Source organism: Palaemon carinicauda, chromosome 39 (assembly GCF_036898095.1).
Source record: "Palaemon carinicauda isolate YSFRI2023 chromosome 39, ASM3689809v2, whole genome shotgun sequence".
Taxonomy (NCBI): Eukaryota; Metazoa; Arthropoda; class Malacostraca; order Decapoda; family Palaemonidae; genus Palaemon; species Palaemon carinicauda.
In genome coordinates, this window is record NC_090763.1 from 68,848,339 (window position 1) to 68,869,142 (window position 20,804).

The window sequence follows — 20,804 nt, forward strand, 5'->3', positions numbered from 1 at the left end:
GTACTCCCTTATTCATGAGAAAGATGGGTCCAGGTCAAGAGAAACCATATTCTTTCTAGCATTGTAAGTATTCGCCAAGCTCCCAAGGCAATTTTCAAGATATCTCCTTTGAGAGGAATGACACTAAGGTTTTTGTTATTGCAAGGACAGTTGACCTTGGTCCAACAGAAAACCCTGAGATTGAGAGTTTGTTTGACCATGTTTTTGCACTCATTTGTGAGTGTAAAGAACAGGGAGAAACTGCTGTGGCTTTTGTGTCAGTGGGACTTTGTTATTCATCAGTCCTTTGGGGAACCCTGGAGTTTCTGTGGTCAGAACTTGCTCGTGTGGCTTTAGACAGAGTAAACTATTTCTAGGCCTGAGAATTCGCTGTGGTCCAGCTATTCGAGTAAGATTCTACTTGGCTGAAGGTGTGACCCCTTCTCCTTGATCCTACGCTTACAACAGGAAACCCTGTGGAGAGACTCAAGTCTTTTCAGCTCTTGGGTCTGCTATCTTAGGTAGCCTATTCTGTGGCCAGTCTATAGGTGGCTTACTGGATCAATCAATGCTCCAGTGCAATCACCTATTTCATCATAACTCAGAATTTGTCAAATCCTGAGACGTTGGTGAGGTACAGGAAGTTGCTTCTCTCTCTTGGGAAGATGGTAACTTTCATGACACACCAGTCAGCCAACCAATGTGCCAACTGAGGTGTGCACGAAGAGTAGCGATGCATTTGTATCTTGATTCTCCTGGCAAGTTGAATAGGAAGCTACATCTCTCCTTAGAAAGACGTAGAGGTAGCACTGGAGAAGTGAGGGAAGGCTAGCCATGACTCCCTCATTCACTGCACAGTTAACTTCAGAGATCAAGGCCCTCTGGCGACGGTTGTGGTGAAACCATACCGTCAGGTAAATTTTTGAAAAGTTCTGGCAACTCCCTAAGCCCAATCAGGACCTCCAGTTGCTTCTTCCTGTAGGAAAGGCTCAGGCTGTGCTCTGCCTTCTCGCACCAATCCTGGCTAGTTCAGGAAGGATGATAGAGATATGGAGGGAAGAGGAAGGGGACACTGAAGTCAGCAGTCCTCTACATCAGCTGCTGCAATTGGGGATGCCTATGTTGCCATTGGGCAATGTGTCACCGATATGGAGCAGAACAGTTAGATAGAAGGCCTTTAGAATGGATACCTTACATGCACAACAATGGTATTCCAGAGGTTCCTCCAAAATATTTCTTAAAACTTTGGCCTCAGTTCAAAATAGAAAAGTTATGAGCTGCACTGACTTCCATCAGAGGAAACTAAATGCTTTTAGTGGATCTGAAGGATGTGTACTCCCAAATACCCATTCATCATTTCTCTTAGTACCACCGCCTCAACAGTGGTCTATCAGTTCAAGACCCTGGTTTCGGACTATGAACAACTTCCCAGGTGTTCACACTGGTGTAAGACTAGGCCCACTTGCATGGGATACGTATTTGGAAGTACAATATTCCGACGGTTGGTTAATCCTGGCCTCGTCCGAGAGGTATATGCTACTGGATTCAGATTGCGCGCTCTCATTTCGTCATGACCTGGGCATGCTGATAGATACAGCAGCAGAGTCTTTCTACCAATCACATCAGTCCAAGGTAGTAGATTACTTCAAGTTCAATGCTGGTCGAGTCCATCTCTCCTTTTTGAAGAAGCTTGTTCTGCACAGGCAACTCCACCAGAGATCCCTTATCAGTGGTGTTTAAAAGATTGATGGTTGGCCTCCAGGGATTCCCAAGCTATCAGTTCCAGTTAGACATGAGGTATAGGCTGATCTTGCCTCCAGACATGCTACTTTTCTCAGATGTGTTGAATATGGGTAGGGCACACATCTCAGTGATCTATAAGCGTTAAGTGTCTGCACATCATATTGGAAATGCAACCTATAAGCCTCACCATCAAATCAAGAAGTGACAATAAACAAAAGAAATGTTAACTTGATGACAGCTGAAGAGAAAGCAATGAATTACTGACTGGTTCCTTGCAAATCGCCTACTTCCCATCACTCAACTACTTACTTTGTTACAAGAGCTCAAATAAGTCTCTAGCTCGTGCCAGGGAATTGTGCTACATTAAGAGACTGATTTGTATTCAAGTAGGTACAACTTTAGTGTCACTTAGTGCATAGAAATCAATACAATGTACAACTCCATATTTACAGTGTTCACTTCAATTTTATTTCAGTTATGCTGTCTACCATCTGGAACGGACAGTGAAATGTGCGCGTCCCTGGTTTGTTTAGCAGATAAACTACCCTCTTTACAAACCATAGTAGTACCCGCTTTAGATTCATTTCTATTATCTCCTACATTGAAATATTTCAAAAACAGTAATGTCGAGATACGACATAAGTGTGCAACAGATCAAGTTTTTACTCACTGGGAACCAGAACATTAACCTTCTTAGCTAAAATTTTAGGTTATTTCTGATCTCTTGTACGATTTCTGTGATTTTCTAAAGTTTTAAATAAATTATATTTTAGAAATTTGTTTATTTTAACCTTTTAAAACTGAAGTACTGTACAGTATAAGCAAAATAATAGAAAGGGTAAATTTACATTTAAATAGAAAGCAATAGGCACGCTGAAGGCAAAATGATAGGTACGTGAGGGGAAATAAGTCGATGATCAACCAAATTTTACGGTACTGTTCACTATTCCAATAATCAACAGTGTCTTCCTTATACAAGACGATTAGATTACCAATAGTCAAGATATAATTACCCACCTATTTATGATTCAATATAATCTTACAGTGCAGGATCAACAATGGAAATCTCAATTTTTATAAACTGAAGTCACAATGAACAATTGTTTTAAGGGAAAAATGTTTCTGTAATGGCAAATATGTAAAAGAACAAATTCAATCTCTAATAACTTGTTTGACTTCCATTAATATCCTAATTTATAAAAGTACAGCAAGGGAAAAACAAAATGAAATTCTTTATACTCTGTATTTCAAATACAACAAAAACCTATTTTAAAAGTAAAACGCAAGAATTTCACTTTCTCTTCCGTATAAAGACTTTCTTTTCTTCTCCTTTTGCCTCTTCTGGTGGTTTAGTTGTGAAGATGTCGTTGGTTGGGTCACCAATGTGACCGTGAACAGGTCGGACCTTCTTTATTTGCCGTTGATTCAATTTATTTACGTACTTGACAGTTTCACTACTTTTCTGGGTTCTGCGAACCTGTAAAAATTGTAAGGATAAATTTAAATATTTGTATGGCAACACAAAACCTAAAATAAACCAATTTGAAATAAAGTTCAGTTCTGGTCTCGTCAATTATAACACCTGCCATTACATCCAATTTTTAAATATAAAACTTACCCGCTGGTTATATAAAAGAGCTGAAGTCCCTGACGCCAGGGCAGAAATTCAAATCTCGCGCTATCGAAGATACGCCAGGTGTACCAACCGCACCCTAGCGGTAGAACAGGTGGAACTACACACCAACTCCAGTTCTTCTCTCTGCCGTCATAGCTGACTGACATATAGAAGTTCGCTCTCGTGTTTTACTTTCTTGGGAAGTTGTTTGGTGATGTACAACATTCTTTTTTTAGTTTAAGCTATCGTTGATTAATTTCCCTTGGTTCTTATCTTGAAATCTTTTTGTTTGAGATTTTCTTTATTGCTTTTTCCCTTACTTTTTGCTTGTCGGTCTCTCACGTTAGCTTTAAAAATGGCCGACTCCTCCCCTGCTCAGCGTAGGTGTGTTAGTGAGGGTTGTCGTACACGACTTCCTAAAGGATCTATTGATCCTCATTCTATTTGTGTAAAATGTAGGGGTAAATTTTGTTCATTAGATGATAGGTGTAATGAGTGTCTTTCCTTAACTAATGATGATTTTGTTACTTTCGATCGTTATGTTAGGAGACTAGAGAGAGATAGAGTTAGGCGTAGTTCTTCCCGATCTGTGGATAGAGCCTTACCTAATTTACCTGTTCCTAATCCTGTTCCTTCCCCTGTGGTGGTAGATCAGGAACCTACTATGAAGGACATGTTTACTGCTATTTTGTCTCTTGGTGAGAAAGTTGAGTCCTTAGCAGCCGATAGAAATACTATCTTTTCCGAGTTAAAGGTATTGAAAAACCGTGAGCCTATCGGAACTGTGGAAAGTGTTTCAGTGTCTGATGTGGTACCGAAGAATCGTGACTCTCTCGGTGTTGTGACAAGTGTTGATAATGTGTTTAGTGTTGCGGAGGGTGCGTCGGCACGATCTTGTCGTTCACCTAGCCTAAGACCTCTTTCGAGCTCTCGAACCCATGGGAGAAGTAATGTCGAACGGCTTAAGGGAACGAGAAGCGTCATCAATCGTGCAGACGTCCCCTCGAACGTTCCTGTTGCCGTAGCTCAGGTCGTTCACCCTCGTCGTAGGAAAGGTGAGGTTCATGCGTTATCCCCGTCTTCCGATGAAGGGTCGGGGAGTGAGATCTGGCGTCGAGCGTCTAGACCGCTTAAACGGACTCATGATGAGTCACAGCGTCGGGAATCGCCTGTGCGTCCAGGATGTAGTTCGTGGGGTTCACCGGAACGTTTCCGTTCTCCCAGCGCTTGCACTCCGGCCAAACGTTCAGATCACCGTGTTCGTGTGGATATGATTCCTTCCGATTCGGACCTTGTTACTATTCATGCACCCCCTCTTTCATCGGATTGGCTTTCTTCCCCCGAAATGTGTGGTGACGTTGGTGCGAATCTTCCTTCTAGGAGTTCTGTTGATCCGAAATGGTCTGCGCTTTTGTCTATGAAGGAACAACTCTCGTCGTTGATGGATTCTTATCAACCAGGTGTTGGCGTTATGTCTGGGCGTTCGATGTCAGACCAGTTATCGCACAAACGTTCGATGGTATCTGGTCTTGACGAGTTATCACTTAGGCGGTCTCCCAGTCATAGTGTTCAACGCCAGGTTGATTTTGATGAGTCGCGTCAGAGAGTTTTGGTTGACCAGTTTTCGTATTCTGGTCGCGGGGAAGAACATCGGCGTCGACAAGTGGACGAGACGCGTCAACGATTTGAAGTAGTGGATCGTCCGCGTCAACAACTTTTGGACGCGTCGCGTCAAAACATTGATTTGCAGCGTCGACATCCTGACTACTTTGATCGTTCGCGGCAACAGTCCTCGGACGTTACGCGACCTCGCGGTGATCTTCAACAGTTACCTTCTGATTTCAAGCGTTCTTCTGTTCAACAGCAGTCGGATTCTAAGCGATCTAGGCAGTTGTTGGTTGAGGATGATCGTCTACACGTCCGTGTTTCGCATCAATCTACTTCTACTTCTCCCCATCAAATTGACGCAGATGTTGGCCTTGACAGGCAGTCCCATCCAGACGTTGTTCCTTCGGTTCAGGCTGCGGCTGTTGCTGCACTGCCAGAAGACGAACCAGAGGAAAAGTCGGATGAGGATGATCCTATTGAGGAAGACTCTGAGAATGAGGAGGAGAAGCATTATCAGCATGCTGTGGACCTTCGCAAGTTTATGCTTATTCTGACTGGAATTTTCCCGGATTCTTTTACCCCTGTGGCCCCTCGTTCTCCGCCTTCTAAATTCATCTTGGGTAAAGCTACCAAGGTTCCAGTTTATACCAAGATGGTTCTTTCTCGATCCTCTAAGCGGGCCTTGAAGTTAATGGGTTCTTGGTTGGACTCCAAGAAATCTTTTGGCAAGACGGCCTTTGCCTTTCCTCCCGCTAGGTTAGCCTCTAAATCTAGTGTGTGGTACGAGACTGGTGAAGTGTTGGGCTTGAGTTTTCCTTCTTCTGCTCAAGGGGATTTTTCAAGTTTGGTAGATGCTTCTCGTCGTCTTGCCTTAAGGAAGACGAAGATTTGGTGGTCCATTCCAGAGTTCGACCATTTGCTTAAAGGTCTTTTCAGGGCCCTCGAAGTTTTTAATTTTTTGGACTGGGCTTTGGGGGCTTTGAGTAAGAGGGTCTCTGATATGACGGAAACGGACACTAGTGGTTTGGTTCATTTGATGTCCTGCTTGGACAAAGGTGTGAGGGATGGCTCCAACGAACTTGCTGCCTTGTTTACAGCTGGAATTCTCAAGAAAAGGGCCACGATGTGCTCTTTTCTCTCCGCAGGAGTGTCTCCCTACCAGAAAACGGGCCTTCTTTTCGCACCTTTGTCTAATTCCTTATTTCCGCAGGAATTGGTAGGCGAGGTGGCTACTGCTCTCACGCAGAAGGCCACACATGACTTAGTTACTCATTCGTCTAGGAAAGTTTTGCCTCCGTCATTCTCCTCTCGTAAACCTAAGGAATCTTCTTCTGGGTTTCGACCTCAGTCCTTTCGTGGGAAGTCCTCTGGAAGAGGCTCCTTTAAACCAGAAGGAAGGAAGCCTAGAGGCAGAGGGGGCAAGTCCGGCCGAGGTAAAGTCTGACTGCCCTCTCCTTCAGACAGCAGTGGGTGCCAGGTTGACTCACTTTTGGGAGGCTTGGGAGAGGAATGGAGCGGACCCCTGGTCCGTCCAGGTGTTAAAAGAAGGCTACAAGATCCCCTTCCTGACCAATCCTCCTTTAGTCACAGATCCAGTGGATCTTTCGCCCAAATACAGAGAGGATCCCAAGAAGCAAGCCATGCTTCTACAGACGTCTCTTTTATTAGAGAAACAAGCAATAGAGGAAGTGCAGGATGTTACGTCTCCGGGGTTTTACAACCGCCTTTTTCTAGTACCCAAGAGTTCCGGGGGGTGGAGACCGGTTCTGGACGTAAGTGTGCTAAATGGTTACGTCCAGAACTCGACGTTCATTATGGAGACTCAGAAAACAGTTCTGGCAGCTTTGAGGAAGGACGATTGGATGGTCTCTTTAGATCTTCAGGATGCCTATTTCCACCTTCCGATTCATCCCAGCTGCAGACGTTATCTGAGGTTCATGGACGGAAACAAGGTCTTCCAGTTCAGGGCTCTTTGTTCCGGACTCTGCACGGCTCCTCTATTGTTCACCAAGATCATGCTGAACGTGGCAAGCATGCTGCATTTGAGGGGAATCAGGGCCTCTCTGTATCTGGACGATTGGCTGATAAGAGCCTCCTCAGCCGATTGTTGTTTGAAGGACCTCAAGATGACTTTGGATCTCTCCAGAGAACTGGGTCTCCTGGTGAGCTCGGAAAAATCACAACTCATTCCATCCCAGGAGATTCTTTATTTGGGGATGGAGATTCACAGTCGGAGTTTTCGGGCTTTTCCGTCGTCGGTGAGAATCCAAGCAGCCCTCCTAAAAGTCCAAACGTTCCTGAAGAGAGATCTTTGCTCCGTCAGAGATTGGATGAGTCTTCTGGGGACTCTCTCGTCGTTAGAGAAGTTCGTGACCCTGGGGAGGTTGTACTTGCGTCCTCTTCAGTTTCATCTCAACCGCCATTGGAAGAAAGGGGACAGCCTCGACAGGGATTGCATTCCCATCTCGGCTTCCATCAAGTCTCATCTTCAATGGTGGAACAACGAGCCCAGACTGAAAGAAGGCTTGTCTTTACTTCAGAGGAACCCAGACCTCGTGTTGTGTTCCGACGCCTCCAATTCGGGGTGGGGAGCCACTCTAGAGAAGCAGGAGCTTTCGGGGACTTGGACGGTGGAGCAAACCTCTCTCCACATCAATCAAAAAGGGATTTTGACGTAGGAAAAATCTATTTCTGGGCGAGGGACCTGTGCCGCCCAGTGAATAAGCTCCTATTAGCACTTATTCTTAGGTAATTTACTGCTAAATATACCAGAGAAAAAATGTAAAGGAGTGCTAGGTTGACTAGCTCGCTCACCTATTGGTGTCGGTATGGAATTGGGCGTATAATCCAGAGGTCCCGCACCATTTAGATTCATCCACGACAAAGACCCCCAATAGAGGAGAGCCGTTCAACCTCACTCGGCACCACCAACTCTGCATCCGCTCAGAACCCAACTCCTTAGCACCCAAAGTTTGGGGACTCCAAGGGAGAGGAGCTGGGAGGGTTCACTGGGAGGCACAGGTCCCTCGCCCAGAAATAGATTTTTCCTACGTCAAAATCCCTTTTCTGGGCTTGAACCTGTGCCGGCCAGTGAATACATACAAGAGAAATGTCACCAAACTTGAAAAATAAAGAAAAAACATAAACACAAGGGAAACACAAGTTACTTTAATCAGAGTTGAGTGCCAAAAACAAACTATAAAGGTACCTTAAAAAGAACATAAATCCACTTGGTAGAACAATTGACAAAAAAGGTAAGGTATAATAATGCCGTGAGTGATGATATATACAGATACTCAGGAGTCATAAAATTAACAAATATAGGAATAGTAACCAGGTGCAAAACCAACGAATACAAATAGGGTACTGTATAAATGAGGCAGGTAAGGGGGAGAGATAAAATGACAAGGAATTAACATGTGAGTTACCTGGGGGTAACTACGCTCCCTGCAGCTACCGTAGGAAATTTAAGGGCTTCCAAATGTTTAAGATAGTGTTTCTTGAACACTGACGGTGACTTCCACCCTGTTTACCTAGAAAGATCCGTAAAATTCATGTGGTGAAAAAAGTTCACCGAAGTAGCAACTGCTCTAATATCATGTGCAAGAGGAAAAGAGTCAGGGTTAGCTTGTTTAATAAAATACAAAATTTGTTGCCTGATCCCTTTAATGGTAATGGTACCGCCTTGTTCTCTAACGAATAGAGGCCCGGAGGAGTTAGAGGAGGTCCGGGATAAATAAGACTTAAGAGCAGTAACAGGGCACAGAGACGGATCTTGCGTGAGGGGAACAATTTTCCAGGAGGACCATCTGTTCTGAGGGTCTTCGTTCTTAGCTAAAAAGAATTTGTTAGGTGAAAGAAGGACCTCTCCCGAAGGAAGGAACTCAATATGACCCGAGTCTCTTGACAAAGCTGCCAGTTCAGAAATTCTTGCCCCAGAAGCCAAACTCACAAGGAAAAGTGTTTTCCTGAGAAGGGGAATATAATCACAAGAACTGTTAATGGTATCAGAAGCCAATTTGAGCACATCATTAAGGAACCAGGTAACCGGGGTAGGACGAGTAACCGGTTTCAGTCTGGCACAGGCTTTCGGAATTGAAGCTAACAAAGAGTCGGTTAAGTCTATGTTAAAACCCACTAGGAAGATCTTTTTCAAAGCAGATTTAATAGTGGTGATAGTATTGGCTGCCAGACCTGATTCTAATAAAGTTCTAAAGAAAGTGACTGTAAGGTTCAAGTTCATACAGTGTACGTCTGAGTCTATCAGAAATTTAGCCAACTTTTTAACTGCAGAATCATATTGGCGGATGGTGGAATCCCGTTTATCTGATTCTAGGAACAGGGTGTTTCGAGGATAGATATTGGCACCATGCATGGCCGCAAACTTCATGAAGTCCATAAAGTTAGGGCGCTCTGAATGTTTGAGAAAGCGTACACAACGCGTGTTTGTACTATCTGAGACAGAACCGGATTGGGTATCGGGTGAGGATGTAGTCTCAACTCTCGCAGGAGAGGATACCAATTGCTCTTGGGCCAGTTGGGTGCGACCAAGGCTACTCGTCCCTTGAAGGATCTCAGTTTGTCTAGGACTTTCAGTAAAAGATTCACCGGGGGAAAGAGATAAATCCTTTCCCAGTTGTCCCAATTCTGTGACATGGCGTCTGTGGCGTAGGCCTGAGGGTCTAGATTGGGAGCCACATATACTCTCAATTTGTGGTTGGACTGCGTGGCGAAGAGGTCTACTTGGAGACCCGGAACCCGAGAGAGAATCCACCGGAATGACTTTTGATCGAGTGACCATTCCGACTCTAGAGGGGAGGTCCGGGACAGGGCGTCTGCAACTACGTTCCGGACTCCCGCCAGGTGGACAGCTGAAAGATGCCAACGGTTCGAGGCTGCTAGGGAGAATATGGCTACTAGAACATGGTTCAGAGGCCCTGATTTTGATCCGCCTCTGTTGAGGCAGCGGACCACCACTTCGCTGTCGAGAACCAGACGAAGGTGTTGTCTCTTGGATGGAGAGAGACGTTTCAGGGTTAGTAGAACTGCCATGGCCTCCAGCACATTGATGTGAAATTGGCGGAATAAGGGAGACCAAAGACCTTGAACTTTCCTGTGCTGAGAATAGCCTCCCCAACCTGATAGGGATGCGTCCGTGTGAATGATTAACTTCGGAGGCGGAAATCGAAGGGGAACTGACTTTGACAGATTGCTGGCCTTTGTCCAAGGTAGAAGTCTTTCCCGGAGAATGGGAGGAAGGCGGACTTTCCTGTCCCGGAGCTTCCGATTCGCCCTCGAACGCCAGACACGATTGATATCTTTCAACTTCGCTTTCAGAAGTAGATCTGTCACTGAAGCAAATTGAAGGGACCCTAGGATCCTCTCTTGGAGCCGTCTGGAACTCACTTTGTCTTTGAGAAAGCGTTTGGTGTTCATTGCAATCTCTAACCTCTTGGGTTTGGGAAGACACAGAGTGTGAGATATAAGATCCCATTGCAGGCCGAGCCATTGGAACTTTAATTTCGGAAGAAGACGGGACTTCTTGAAGTTGATCTGAAAGCCTAGAGATTGAAGGTATTGGATGACTTTGTGAGTGGCATTTAGGCAATTTTGGGAGGTGTCTGACCAAATGAGCCAGTCGTCCAGATAGGCTACTACTTGAATCCCTTGATTTCTGAGTTCCTGAACAGCAACTTCTGCTAACTTTGTGAAGATCCTTGGGGCGATGTTGAGCCCGAAAGGCATCACCTTGAAGGAGTAATTTTTGTTTCCTAGGCGGAAGCCTAGATACGGACGGAAGTGTCTCGCTATCGGAACGTGATAATAGGCGTCTGTAAGATCGATAGAGGTGGTGACGGCCCCACGGGGAAGTAAGGTCCGCACCTGCGAGACGGTAAGCATTCGAAACTTGTCGCATTGAATGGACAAGTTGAGAAGGGATAGGTCTAGAATCACTCTTCTCTTGTCCGAATCCTTCTTCGGGACACTGAACAGCCGACCCTGAAACTTCAGGTGTTTCGTTTCTTGTATGGCGTTCTTTTGTAACAGGTCCTGGACAAACTCGACTAGGTCCGGAGTGGAATGCTGATGAAATCTGTTCGGTGGGGGAGGTCCTTGAATCCAACTCCACCCCAGTCCCTTGGAGATGATACTGAAAGCCCAGGGACTGAACCTCCATTTGTTGCGGAAGGCATAAAGCCTCCCCCCTACCCGCTGCACCTCAGTATGGCTTGAGGAGTTGCCTCCACGTCCGCCTCGGAAGTTCTTTCCTTTGCGAAAGAATCTACCCCTACCTCTGTTCTGGTATGAACCACGGTGGTAGCCTCTACCTCTGTTATAACCCTGGGAAGAGCCTTGAGCTTCATAAGATTGGTTAAAGGCTGGAGAGGTGGTGGAGGCACCGGGAAGCTGGCTCTTAGGGAACAGAACGGTGACGTAGTCGTCCGAGGAAGGAGCCTGAGAGGTGGAAGGCTGTGCAGGAACAGCAGGAGATGGTGGGAGAGGCTGCGGAAAACGGACGAGCTACTTTGCTGTTGCCGGAACTGAGTGGAGGTATACGGGCGGAGCTTCTTCCTACCACGGGCTTGGTAACTTGCGGGATCATATTTCCGCTTAGGAGTCAAACCCCAACGGGCTTTAAGGCTCTGATTAACTCTTGTAGCTTCTGTCAAGACTTCCTTCACAAGATCCTCAGGGAAAAGATTTGGACCCCAACAAGAGGACCGGATAAGTTTATTCGGTTCGTGCCTAATAGTCGCCTCAGCCAGGACGTGTTTGCGGCACCTACGTTTAGCAAGAGCAAAGTCATATAGGTCAAAGTACAAAGACTGCAAAGTAGCCTTATTGAGAGACTTAAAGATACTCTCAGTATCATAAGTTAAGGCTATCGACTCCGTAGAAGTGGCCAAGTTCAAGGTTCGACCAACACGTAGGCGGGAATCATACTCCTGTTTAATAAGGGATTCCGGGAGACGGGGAAGCCGTTCACTAAAAATTACTGACGCACAGTCCGCTGTCAGCTTGCCGGAAGTAAAGGTGGTATGGACATTGTCCCAACACTCATTATCTGAAGGAAGAAGGAGGGAGATCGGATCTACCTCTCGGATGGGAGGCAAGGGCTTCTCCTCCAGAGCGTATTGAAAGGCAAGCTCTGCAATCTTAGTGACGCATGGAGTCACGGTATTCTTGTCCATTAGGAACATTGTAAATGAACTCTTATGAGGCGTCAACATGGTATTGGTGCAACCTATGTCATTTAGAAACCTAGCCCAAACAGATTGGGCTTGTTCCTTTGGGAAAATGACGGTCTCTTTAGGGACCTTATCCAGCCGAACCAGAGCTTCCTCGGTAAGCCTGGCATAACCATGAAACGGAAATGCGAGACCAGGAGGAAAGAATTCAAAGTCCTCTAGTGGACGAGTACCAAGACCTTCCAACGTTAACATCCCGTCTGAGAACGGGGAATGAAGAGCCATGCGCCAAGGGTTATTCTTGGTAAACGGAGGAAGCTTAGAGGCATCCGGGATGAGAGAGCTTTGAACTTGCTCCGGAGCACCTTGCTCTAATGCCCCAAGTCTCTGACCAATGTTAGAAAACATCGTGTCCATCTTGGCCTGCATTTCTGACACAATCTTGGATTGCATCTCTGACACAATGCGAAGCATGGCTGATTCGGAAAGGCCCGGGTTAGGAGCAGAAGTGGCGGATTGTACTCCCGGGTCGTGAGACTTAGAGGAGGAGCCGGAAGCCTTAGATGATGGGTTTGCTTTCGTTTTAGAACCATGGGAAGCCTTGTGGGGCTTACGAGCTTTTGGCAAAGTTCTAGATTTAGATTTATCTTTGGGGGGAACCGGGTGTGATCGGTGAGACGAATCGCGGTCCCCAGAAAAACCATGAAAAGAAGAGAGATCAGATGAAGAAGAAAGAGCGGGGCTGGGGATAGGAATCTCAGCGCCGGTAACACCTGCCTCACTTACCACCCTACCTGCATCCGGATCATCTAACAACATGGGTTCCACATCCGAGTTCAAGGAGGCAACATTGTCTTCCAGATCTCCGGGGGCATCAGACGTATCTTGATCTTGATCCTGATCGATGAATCCAGAAATAGTGGCATCAATGTCGGCAATGATGGGTGCCGCAACAGCTCTAGCCACAGCGGCTGAAGACTTAGCATTAGGATAAATCATTGCACAGTAGTCTTCAGAGAGGACGTAAGGCTGCTTTGATTTCACATTTCGGGCAAATCCCCCAACCCACACTTTCAGGGTGGCCCGAGCCGCAGTCTTCTGCTCCGGGGATGCCTGAAATAATAGTGGGAATTAAAGAAAGGAAGAGTCCAGGAGGTCCTTTAAAGACCATAGAAATCTTACTAAATAATGTATGTATACCAAATAAAAGTAAGAATAATTAGAAAAGTCAACATAGCCAACGGGACTCACCGAATCAGATCCAAGGGTGGTAATGAGGTCAAAACAGACCATACAATTATCAGGATGCCAGACTACGATATCTTCCAGTTGTACTCCGCAGAGGGCGTGAGACCTACACACCGTATGGCCACAAGGCTGGTGAAGAACTGCCGCACAGGCCGTCGTCTGGCAATGAACCATCTGTAATAAGAATTGTACAGACGCTCCCCTACTTACGAACATTCGAGTTACGAACAACGGTACATACGAACACAAATTGAAGGAAGTCCAAACATGTTCGTAAACATCCGTAGATTTCATCTCAAGTTAAATTCTCTCTCTCTCTCTCTCTCTCTCTCTCTCTCTCTCTCTCTCTCTCTCTCTCTCTCTCTCTCTCTCGTATTTTGATTTTTAATGCAGTTAAATCTTCACATTTCTTTGAAAATTATTAAAAAATTCTTTATATCCTTATTCGAGGTTTCAATTATGGGAATAGTAACGGATCGGAAGAAAACCACTTGATTTGCCTCTCGCCTTCCGCCAGAAGAAATATAACGTCATCAGACTTTTGGCATTTTTTTTTATTTCTTAACATATTAGAAATATCTTCAAGATGAATATTACATCAGCGCCAATATGTTACAGAAAATCAGTTTCCCTACAGTTCTTATTATTAGGTATCATGCGAAATCGTTGTAGCTCTTTCTGTGTGTGTGTGTGTGTGTTCTCGCTCTGTCAATCGCATATGGGTAGTTAATTCTAAAGCTTCATACAGTATTCAATTTTTCGTTCAATATTAAGCCTTCATATTTCATTAGACATTATTGTGTTTAATTGTGGTTTATTAAAGCACGTTCATATTTTCTTTTTTTTTATTTCTTGAGCATTTCAATAATCAACAATTACTTTTGATTTACTTTTGGTTGGGAGATCAGCTGATCTCAAGGTCACGCTGCAGTATTACGATTATGCGCACATATAGTTCGAAATCTCTTCATAGTGAATATTACAACAGCGCCAATATATTATAGGGTATCACATTTTCCATACAGTTCGTTGATAGACCTTATTATTAGTTATACACGGAATACGCACCACCCCCTTTCTCTCTCTCTCTCTCTCTCTCTCTCTCTCTCTCTCTCTCTCTCTCTCTCTCTCTCTCTCTCTCTCTCTCTCTCTCTCTCTCTCTCTCGTATTTTGATTTTAAATGCAGTTAAATCTTCATATTTCTTTGAAAATTATTAAAAAATTCTTTATATCCTTATTCGATGTTTCGATTATGGGAATAGTAACGGATCGGAAGAAAATCACTTGATTTGCCTCTCACCTTCCGCCAGAAGAAATATAACTTCATCAGACTTTTTTTTTCTTAACTTTACGGTAAGTTGTACTAATCTCATAACTAATGATACAGACCACTAAAACACTTGATATCGTTACTCGGTGTTTCGATTATAGGAATGCTGTAATAAGATTACTCGGCAACATAATGAAAGGAAATCATTCGGTTTGTCAGCGCGCTTCCGCCAAATACATGACGTCACAAGATACGTGACGTATACTCTACAAAGAATGATTCAGTCGGTCAAAATTAAAATAAAACAATTCAGTAAACTAACCTTCTGCATTTTATTTAACAATACCAAAACAACCATGAAGCAGTTAAATGCACAGTACTGTTACATACAGTAAATACAGTACGGTACAAGTCAGCTGATTTGATAAGCGTGAAAAGGTAAACGTTACAGTACAGTACATAATGCAAATGGCCGCTTGTTTACGTAAGTTTCTAGCAAAAAAATTGGGTAATGGAACAATAAAATATCTTTCAGTACATTTATTTAAAAAGGAATTAATGTACAGTACTGTACTAAATGTACAGTACACTATATTTACTACGATTTTACTTAAAATCAGCTGATTCAGAAATGCAGTGCATATGGATGGCCGATTGTTTGTGCAAGTTTCTATTATGTAGTGTGCAGTAGAGGATAATAAAACAACATACTGTACTGAACTTTACAGTATTATACAGACTACTGTAATATGATAAAGTAAAATATTTGTAATAACCTATTTTATATGAAATGGGGCTATTTGTTGACTTCTACTGCTGAAAATCGTAGACATCTGAGTTAGGTTACGCTTACTCCAGACCAAAATTTAACACTAACGACTTACGAACAGACTCTCGGTCCCTATTGTGTTCGTAAGTTGGGGACTGTCTGTATATGAGAAACTGTAATTCTCTTAAGTAGGGGCGGGTCCGGAGGACCCGGGCCTAAACATAAGTCTAACTTAAGACTAGAGCTTAACTATAATACTCTTAAGTAGGGGCGGGTCCGGAGGACCCGGGCCTAAACATAAGTCTAACTTAAGACTAGAGTATAACTATTCATTCCGGACGAGCCGGGATCATAAAGAAGGATGCAACAAAGAATTAACACACATGGTGTCTGACTTCCCGGAGCGAGGTTAAGCCCCGGACCGGGATATATAAAATTACATCCATAAACTAATACATATAGGAACTCCGGGGTAGTGATCTGTCATATATAATCATAGTAAATGTTATAAAATAAGGGGGGCGGAACCGTAGATAAGAACCACCAACAGAACCCGGAGGTTTTCGTATAACATAAATAAAAGTGTGATAGGTGAACATTTATAAAATAGGGTGCACCGGGATTCCTACTCTGTTGACCGGTGGCCAACCAGTCTAGACAGAGACAAAACCACCGGGACACCCGGAGAGAGGACATAGTCCATAAACACTGAACTACCCCCTCTGTAGGAAGGGAAGGCAACGGTCCCCTAGGGGAGGGGGGAGAGAAGCCTAGCCACCAACCTAGCGAGAGGGGGAGCTTGGGGGAGGAACACGTGACACGGAGCAGCAGGGCTACCAACTGACGATCCCCAAACACTACCAAAACAGATCATACGGAGTAATAAGCACAAATATTCATTATAAAAGTAATAGCGTTGAAAAATATATAAATATACACATAAAAAATTAGGGCAAGGCATGCGAAATAATGAATAAATCCCGAAGGACAACAACCTGATGGCCGAAGGCCGGCAAGCCACCTACGATACGTAATCTGATATCGGCCCTAAATATGAGCCACAAGGGCTCTAAACGCTAAATAATGAATATCCACTATAAAACATATAAAAATTAAACTAATAATAAAAATAATACACTTAGTAACACCGCGAGTGAAACTAAAAGCTCTCGAAACAGGAGTACCAACCGTAAGCGGAATCGAGCAAGACCGAGATGATCGAAGAGAATAAACTCTTATAACTTAAATATTAAACGATCTAGATTGCTCAAAACACAGCAAAACATAGCTTGGTACTTAACTTAGACGGTGTCTCCTGGGAAACCGATGTAGAAGCCATAATCACAAGGAAAATAAGGCAAAAACACGAGAGCACAAACTAGCGGGTTACCACACAGGCGTGCTAAAAAGGAGTGCTAAGGAGTTGGGTTCTGAGCGGATGCAGAGTTGGTGGTGCCGAGTGAGGTTGAACGGCTCTCCTCTATTGGGGGTCTTTGTCGTGGATGAATCTAAATGGTGCGGGACCTCTGGATTATACGCCCAATTCCATACCGACACCAATAGGTGAGCGAGCTAGTCAACCTAGCACTCCTTTACATTTTTTCTCTGGTATATTTAGCAGTAAATTACCTAAGAATAAGTGCTAATAGGAGCTTATTCACTGGCCGGCACAGGTTCAAGCCCAGAAAAGAGCTTTTAGCTATTCATCTAGCTCTCATCGGCTTCGAAAAGCAGATCAGGGGCAAGGTGGTCCAAGTCAATGCGGACAGCACGACAGCTCTGGCCTATATTGTGAAACAAGGCGGGACCCACTCTTGGCCTCTGTTCGAGATTGCAAGACTGCTCCTCATCTGGGCGGAGGAAAGGAAGGTGACTCTTTTGACGCGGTTCATCCAGGGGGTCAACAATGTGAGCGCAGACAGACTCAGCAGGAAAGGTCAGGTTCTCTCCACAGAATGGATTCTGCACCCGGACATCTGCAAGAGTCTGTGGCGGTTATGGGGTCGACCTCTCGTGGATCTCTTTGCCACCGCGAAGACCAAACGGCTAGAGTGTTACTGCTCTCCGGTTCCAGACCCCGAAGCTTTACACATAGACGCTCTTCTGATGAACTGGTCACACATGGAGGTTTATGCTTTCCCTCCGTTCAAGATCCTTTACAAAGTGATTCAGAAGTTCATTTCACACGAGGAGACCAGAATGACACTGATAGCTCCGTTCTGGCCGTCAAGGAGCTGGTTTCCAGAGGTACTGGAATGGATGGTGGATGTTCCGAGAAGCCTTCCCATGAGACCCGATCTTCTCAGACAACCTCACTTGGCCCGAAATCATCAAAACCTCCGAGCTCTACGTCTGACTGCCTTCAGACTATCGAAAAACTCGCTAGAGCTAGAGGATTTTCGAAGAAGGCAGCCAAGGCAATTGCAAGGGCAAGAAGGTCTTCAACCATCAAGGTGTATCAGTCCAAGTGGGAGTTGTTCAGGGAATGGTGTAGAACTAACGCGATTTCCTCTTCCAGTACCTCGCTTTCCCAAATTGCAGATTTTTTCTTGGACCTTAAAGTTAAGCATAACTTCTCGTCATCGACTATTAAAGGTTACAGGAGTATGTTGGCGACGGTTTTTCGACACAGGAACCTAGACCTTTCTAATAATAAAGATCTACGAGATTTACTTAGGTCTTTTGATACGACCAAGAAGATTCAAACAGCTCCCATCGCCTGGAATTTGGATGTTGTCCTTAAATTTCTCATAAGTGACAGATTTGAGCCTTTACACTCGGCTTCATTTAAGGACTTAACCTTGAAAACCCTTTTTCTAGTTACCCTCGCCACTGCGAAGAGTTAGTGAAGTACACGCTTTAAGCAAGAACATTGGTTTTCGGAATGGGAAAGCCATTTGTTCTTTGCAACTGGGGTTCCTGGCCAAGAACGAAAACCCTTCTCGACCATGGCCCAAATCCTTCGAGATTTCTAACCTTTCTGATTTGGCTGGCGGTGAATTGGAAAGGGTTCTCTGTCCAGTTAGAGCGCTACGGCTTTATGTGGACAGGACTAAGAATCTGAGAGGTAACTCAGACGCTCTGTGGTGTGCAGTCCGGAAACCCTCGATGCCCATGTCTAAGAATGCCTTGTCTTTTTTCGTTAGATTGTTGATTCGAGAAGCTCATGCTCAGTGTGATGAGTCGGATCAGAGGCTCCTCAAAGTCAAGACACATGAAGTCAGAGCGGTAGCGACTTCAGTGGCCTTTAAACAGAACCGTTCTCTGCAAAGTCTGATGGATACAACATTTTGGAGAAGTAAGTCTGTTTTTGCATCCCATTATTTGAAGAATGTTCAGACTCGCTATGAGGACTTTTTTACGTTGGGTCCTTTTATAGCGGCTAATGCGATAGTAGGTGAATGATCTACCACTACGTTCCCTTTTTTCCTAATACCCCTTTTCTATCTCTTGGAACTCGTTTGTTATGGTTGTTTGTGGAGATTGGGCGTCAGTCTTCCGCAATCTTTGATTTGGCTAGGTGGTCAATTTGTTCCTTGAGTGCACCCGGAACAAGGGTATTGGTTGAGGTTCTGTCATGTTATAGGTGGTTGTACCGTTTGACAGCTCCTAGAGATTTTCAGCCCGAGTGGATTACTGGATCTCTTAAGGATAGCGGACGAAATGAGGCAGAGTATCATTGCTGTCAGCTTCCTTATCAGGTGAGAACTGCTTAAGTTTATTGTATGTAACCCTTAAGTGAATTTTCTATATGTAGCTGTCTCTGACCCGCCACCAAGGGGTGTCAATCAGCTCTTTTATATAACCAGCGGGTAAGTTTTATATTTAAAAATGATATTTTCATAATAAAATGTTATTTTCATTAGTAAAATAAATTTTTGAATATACTTACCCGATGATCATGTAGCTGTCAACTCCGTTGCCCGACAGAAATCTACGGTCGGGATACGCCAGCGATCGCTATACAGGTGGGGGTGTACACAACAGCGCCATCTGTGGTCAGGTACTCAAGTACTTCTTGTCAACAAGACCTCAATTTTTTCCTCGGTCCACTGGTTCTCTATGGGGAGGAAGGGCGGGTCCTTTAAATCATGATCATCGGGTAAGTATATTCAAAAATTTATTTTACTAATGAAAATAACATTTTTCAATATTAATCTTACCCGATGATCATGTAGCTGATTCACACCCAGGGTGGTGGGTGGAGACCAGCATACATGTTAACAAAGAAGCTAAGTATCCCGTATTACATTTTATTAGTTATTCAAAATAACAATATAAAATAAATAAGTACCTGGTAAGGAAGTCGACTTGAACCATTACTCTGCCTTTATTAAGTACGTCTTCCTTACTGAGCGTAGCGGTCCTCTTAGGATGCTGAACAACTCTTAGGTGCTGAAGTATAAAGGGCTGCAACCCATACTAAAGGACCTCATCACAACCTCTAACCTAGGCGCTTCTCAAGAAAGAATTGACCACCCGCCAAATCAACCAGGATGCGGAAGGCTTCTTAGCTGACCGTACAACCCAAAAACAACAATAAAAAGTATTCAAGAGAAAGGTTAAAAAAGGTTATGGGATTATGGGAATGTAGTGGCTGAGCCCTCACCTACTACTGCACTCGCTGCTACGAATGGTCCCAGGGTGTAGCAGTTCTCGTAAAGAGACTGGACATCTTTGAGATAGAATGATGCGAACACTGACTTGCTTCTCCAATAGGTTGCATCCATAACACTCTGCAGAGAACGGTTCTGTTTGAAGGCCACTGAAGTAGCCACAGCTCTCACTTCATGTGTCCTTACCTTCAGCAAAGCAAGGACTTCTTCCTTCATATGAGAATGAGCTTCTCTAATCAGAAGCCTGATGTAGTAAGAAACTGCGTTCTTAGACATTGGTAGCGAAGGCTTCTTAACAGCACACCATAAGGCTTCCGATTGTCCTCGTAAGGGTTTAGACCTTTTTAGATAGTACCTAAGAGCTCTGACTGGGCAAAGTACTCTCTCCAGTTCGTTACCCACCAAGTTGGACAGGCTAGGGATCTCGAACGATTTAGGCCAAGGACGTGAAGGAAGCTCGTTTTTAGCCAAAAAACCGAGCTGCAAGGAACATGTAGCCGTTTCAGATGTGAAACCTATGTTCCTGCTGAAGGCGTGGATCTCACTTACTCTTTTAGCTGTTGCTAGGCATACGAGGAAAAGAGTTTTTAATGTGAGGTCCTTAAAAGAGGCTGATTGGAGCGGTTCAAATCTAGATGACATAAGGAACCTTAGGACTACGTCTAGATTCCAGCCTGGAGTGGACAACCGACGTTCCTTTGAGGTCTCAAAAGACCTAAGGAGGTCCTGTAGATCTTTGTTGGTGGAAAGATCCAAGCCTCTGTGG

At 44.4% G+C, this 20,804-nt stretch overlaps 2 protein-coding genes across 4 annotated transcripts in view; one reads left to right on the forward strand and one right to left on the reverse strand.

Moving 5' to 3' along the window:
• LOC137631245 (uncharacterized) overlaps positions 1 to 3,288 on the forward strand; it is a 98,736-nt gene extending 95,448 nt beyond the window's left edge. For both annotated transcript variants that reach the window (XM_068363029.1, XM_068363030.1), the window contains one exon: positions 2,198 to 3,288. In XM_068363029.1, the coding sequence (XP_068219130.1) occupies positions 2,198 to 2,410 (213 nt within the window). In that variant the 3' untranslated portion in view covers positions 2,411 to 3,288. The remainder of the gene's footprint in view (positions 1 to 2,197) is intronic.
• LOC137631246 (Golgi to ER traffic protein 4 homolog) overlaps positions 1 to 20,804 on the reverse strand; it is a 445,029-nt gene that overhangs the window by 366,918 nt on the left and 57,307 nt on the right. The window lies entirely within an intron of this gene.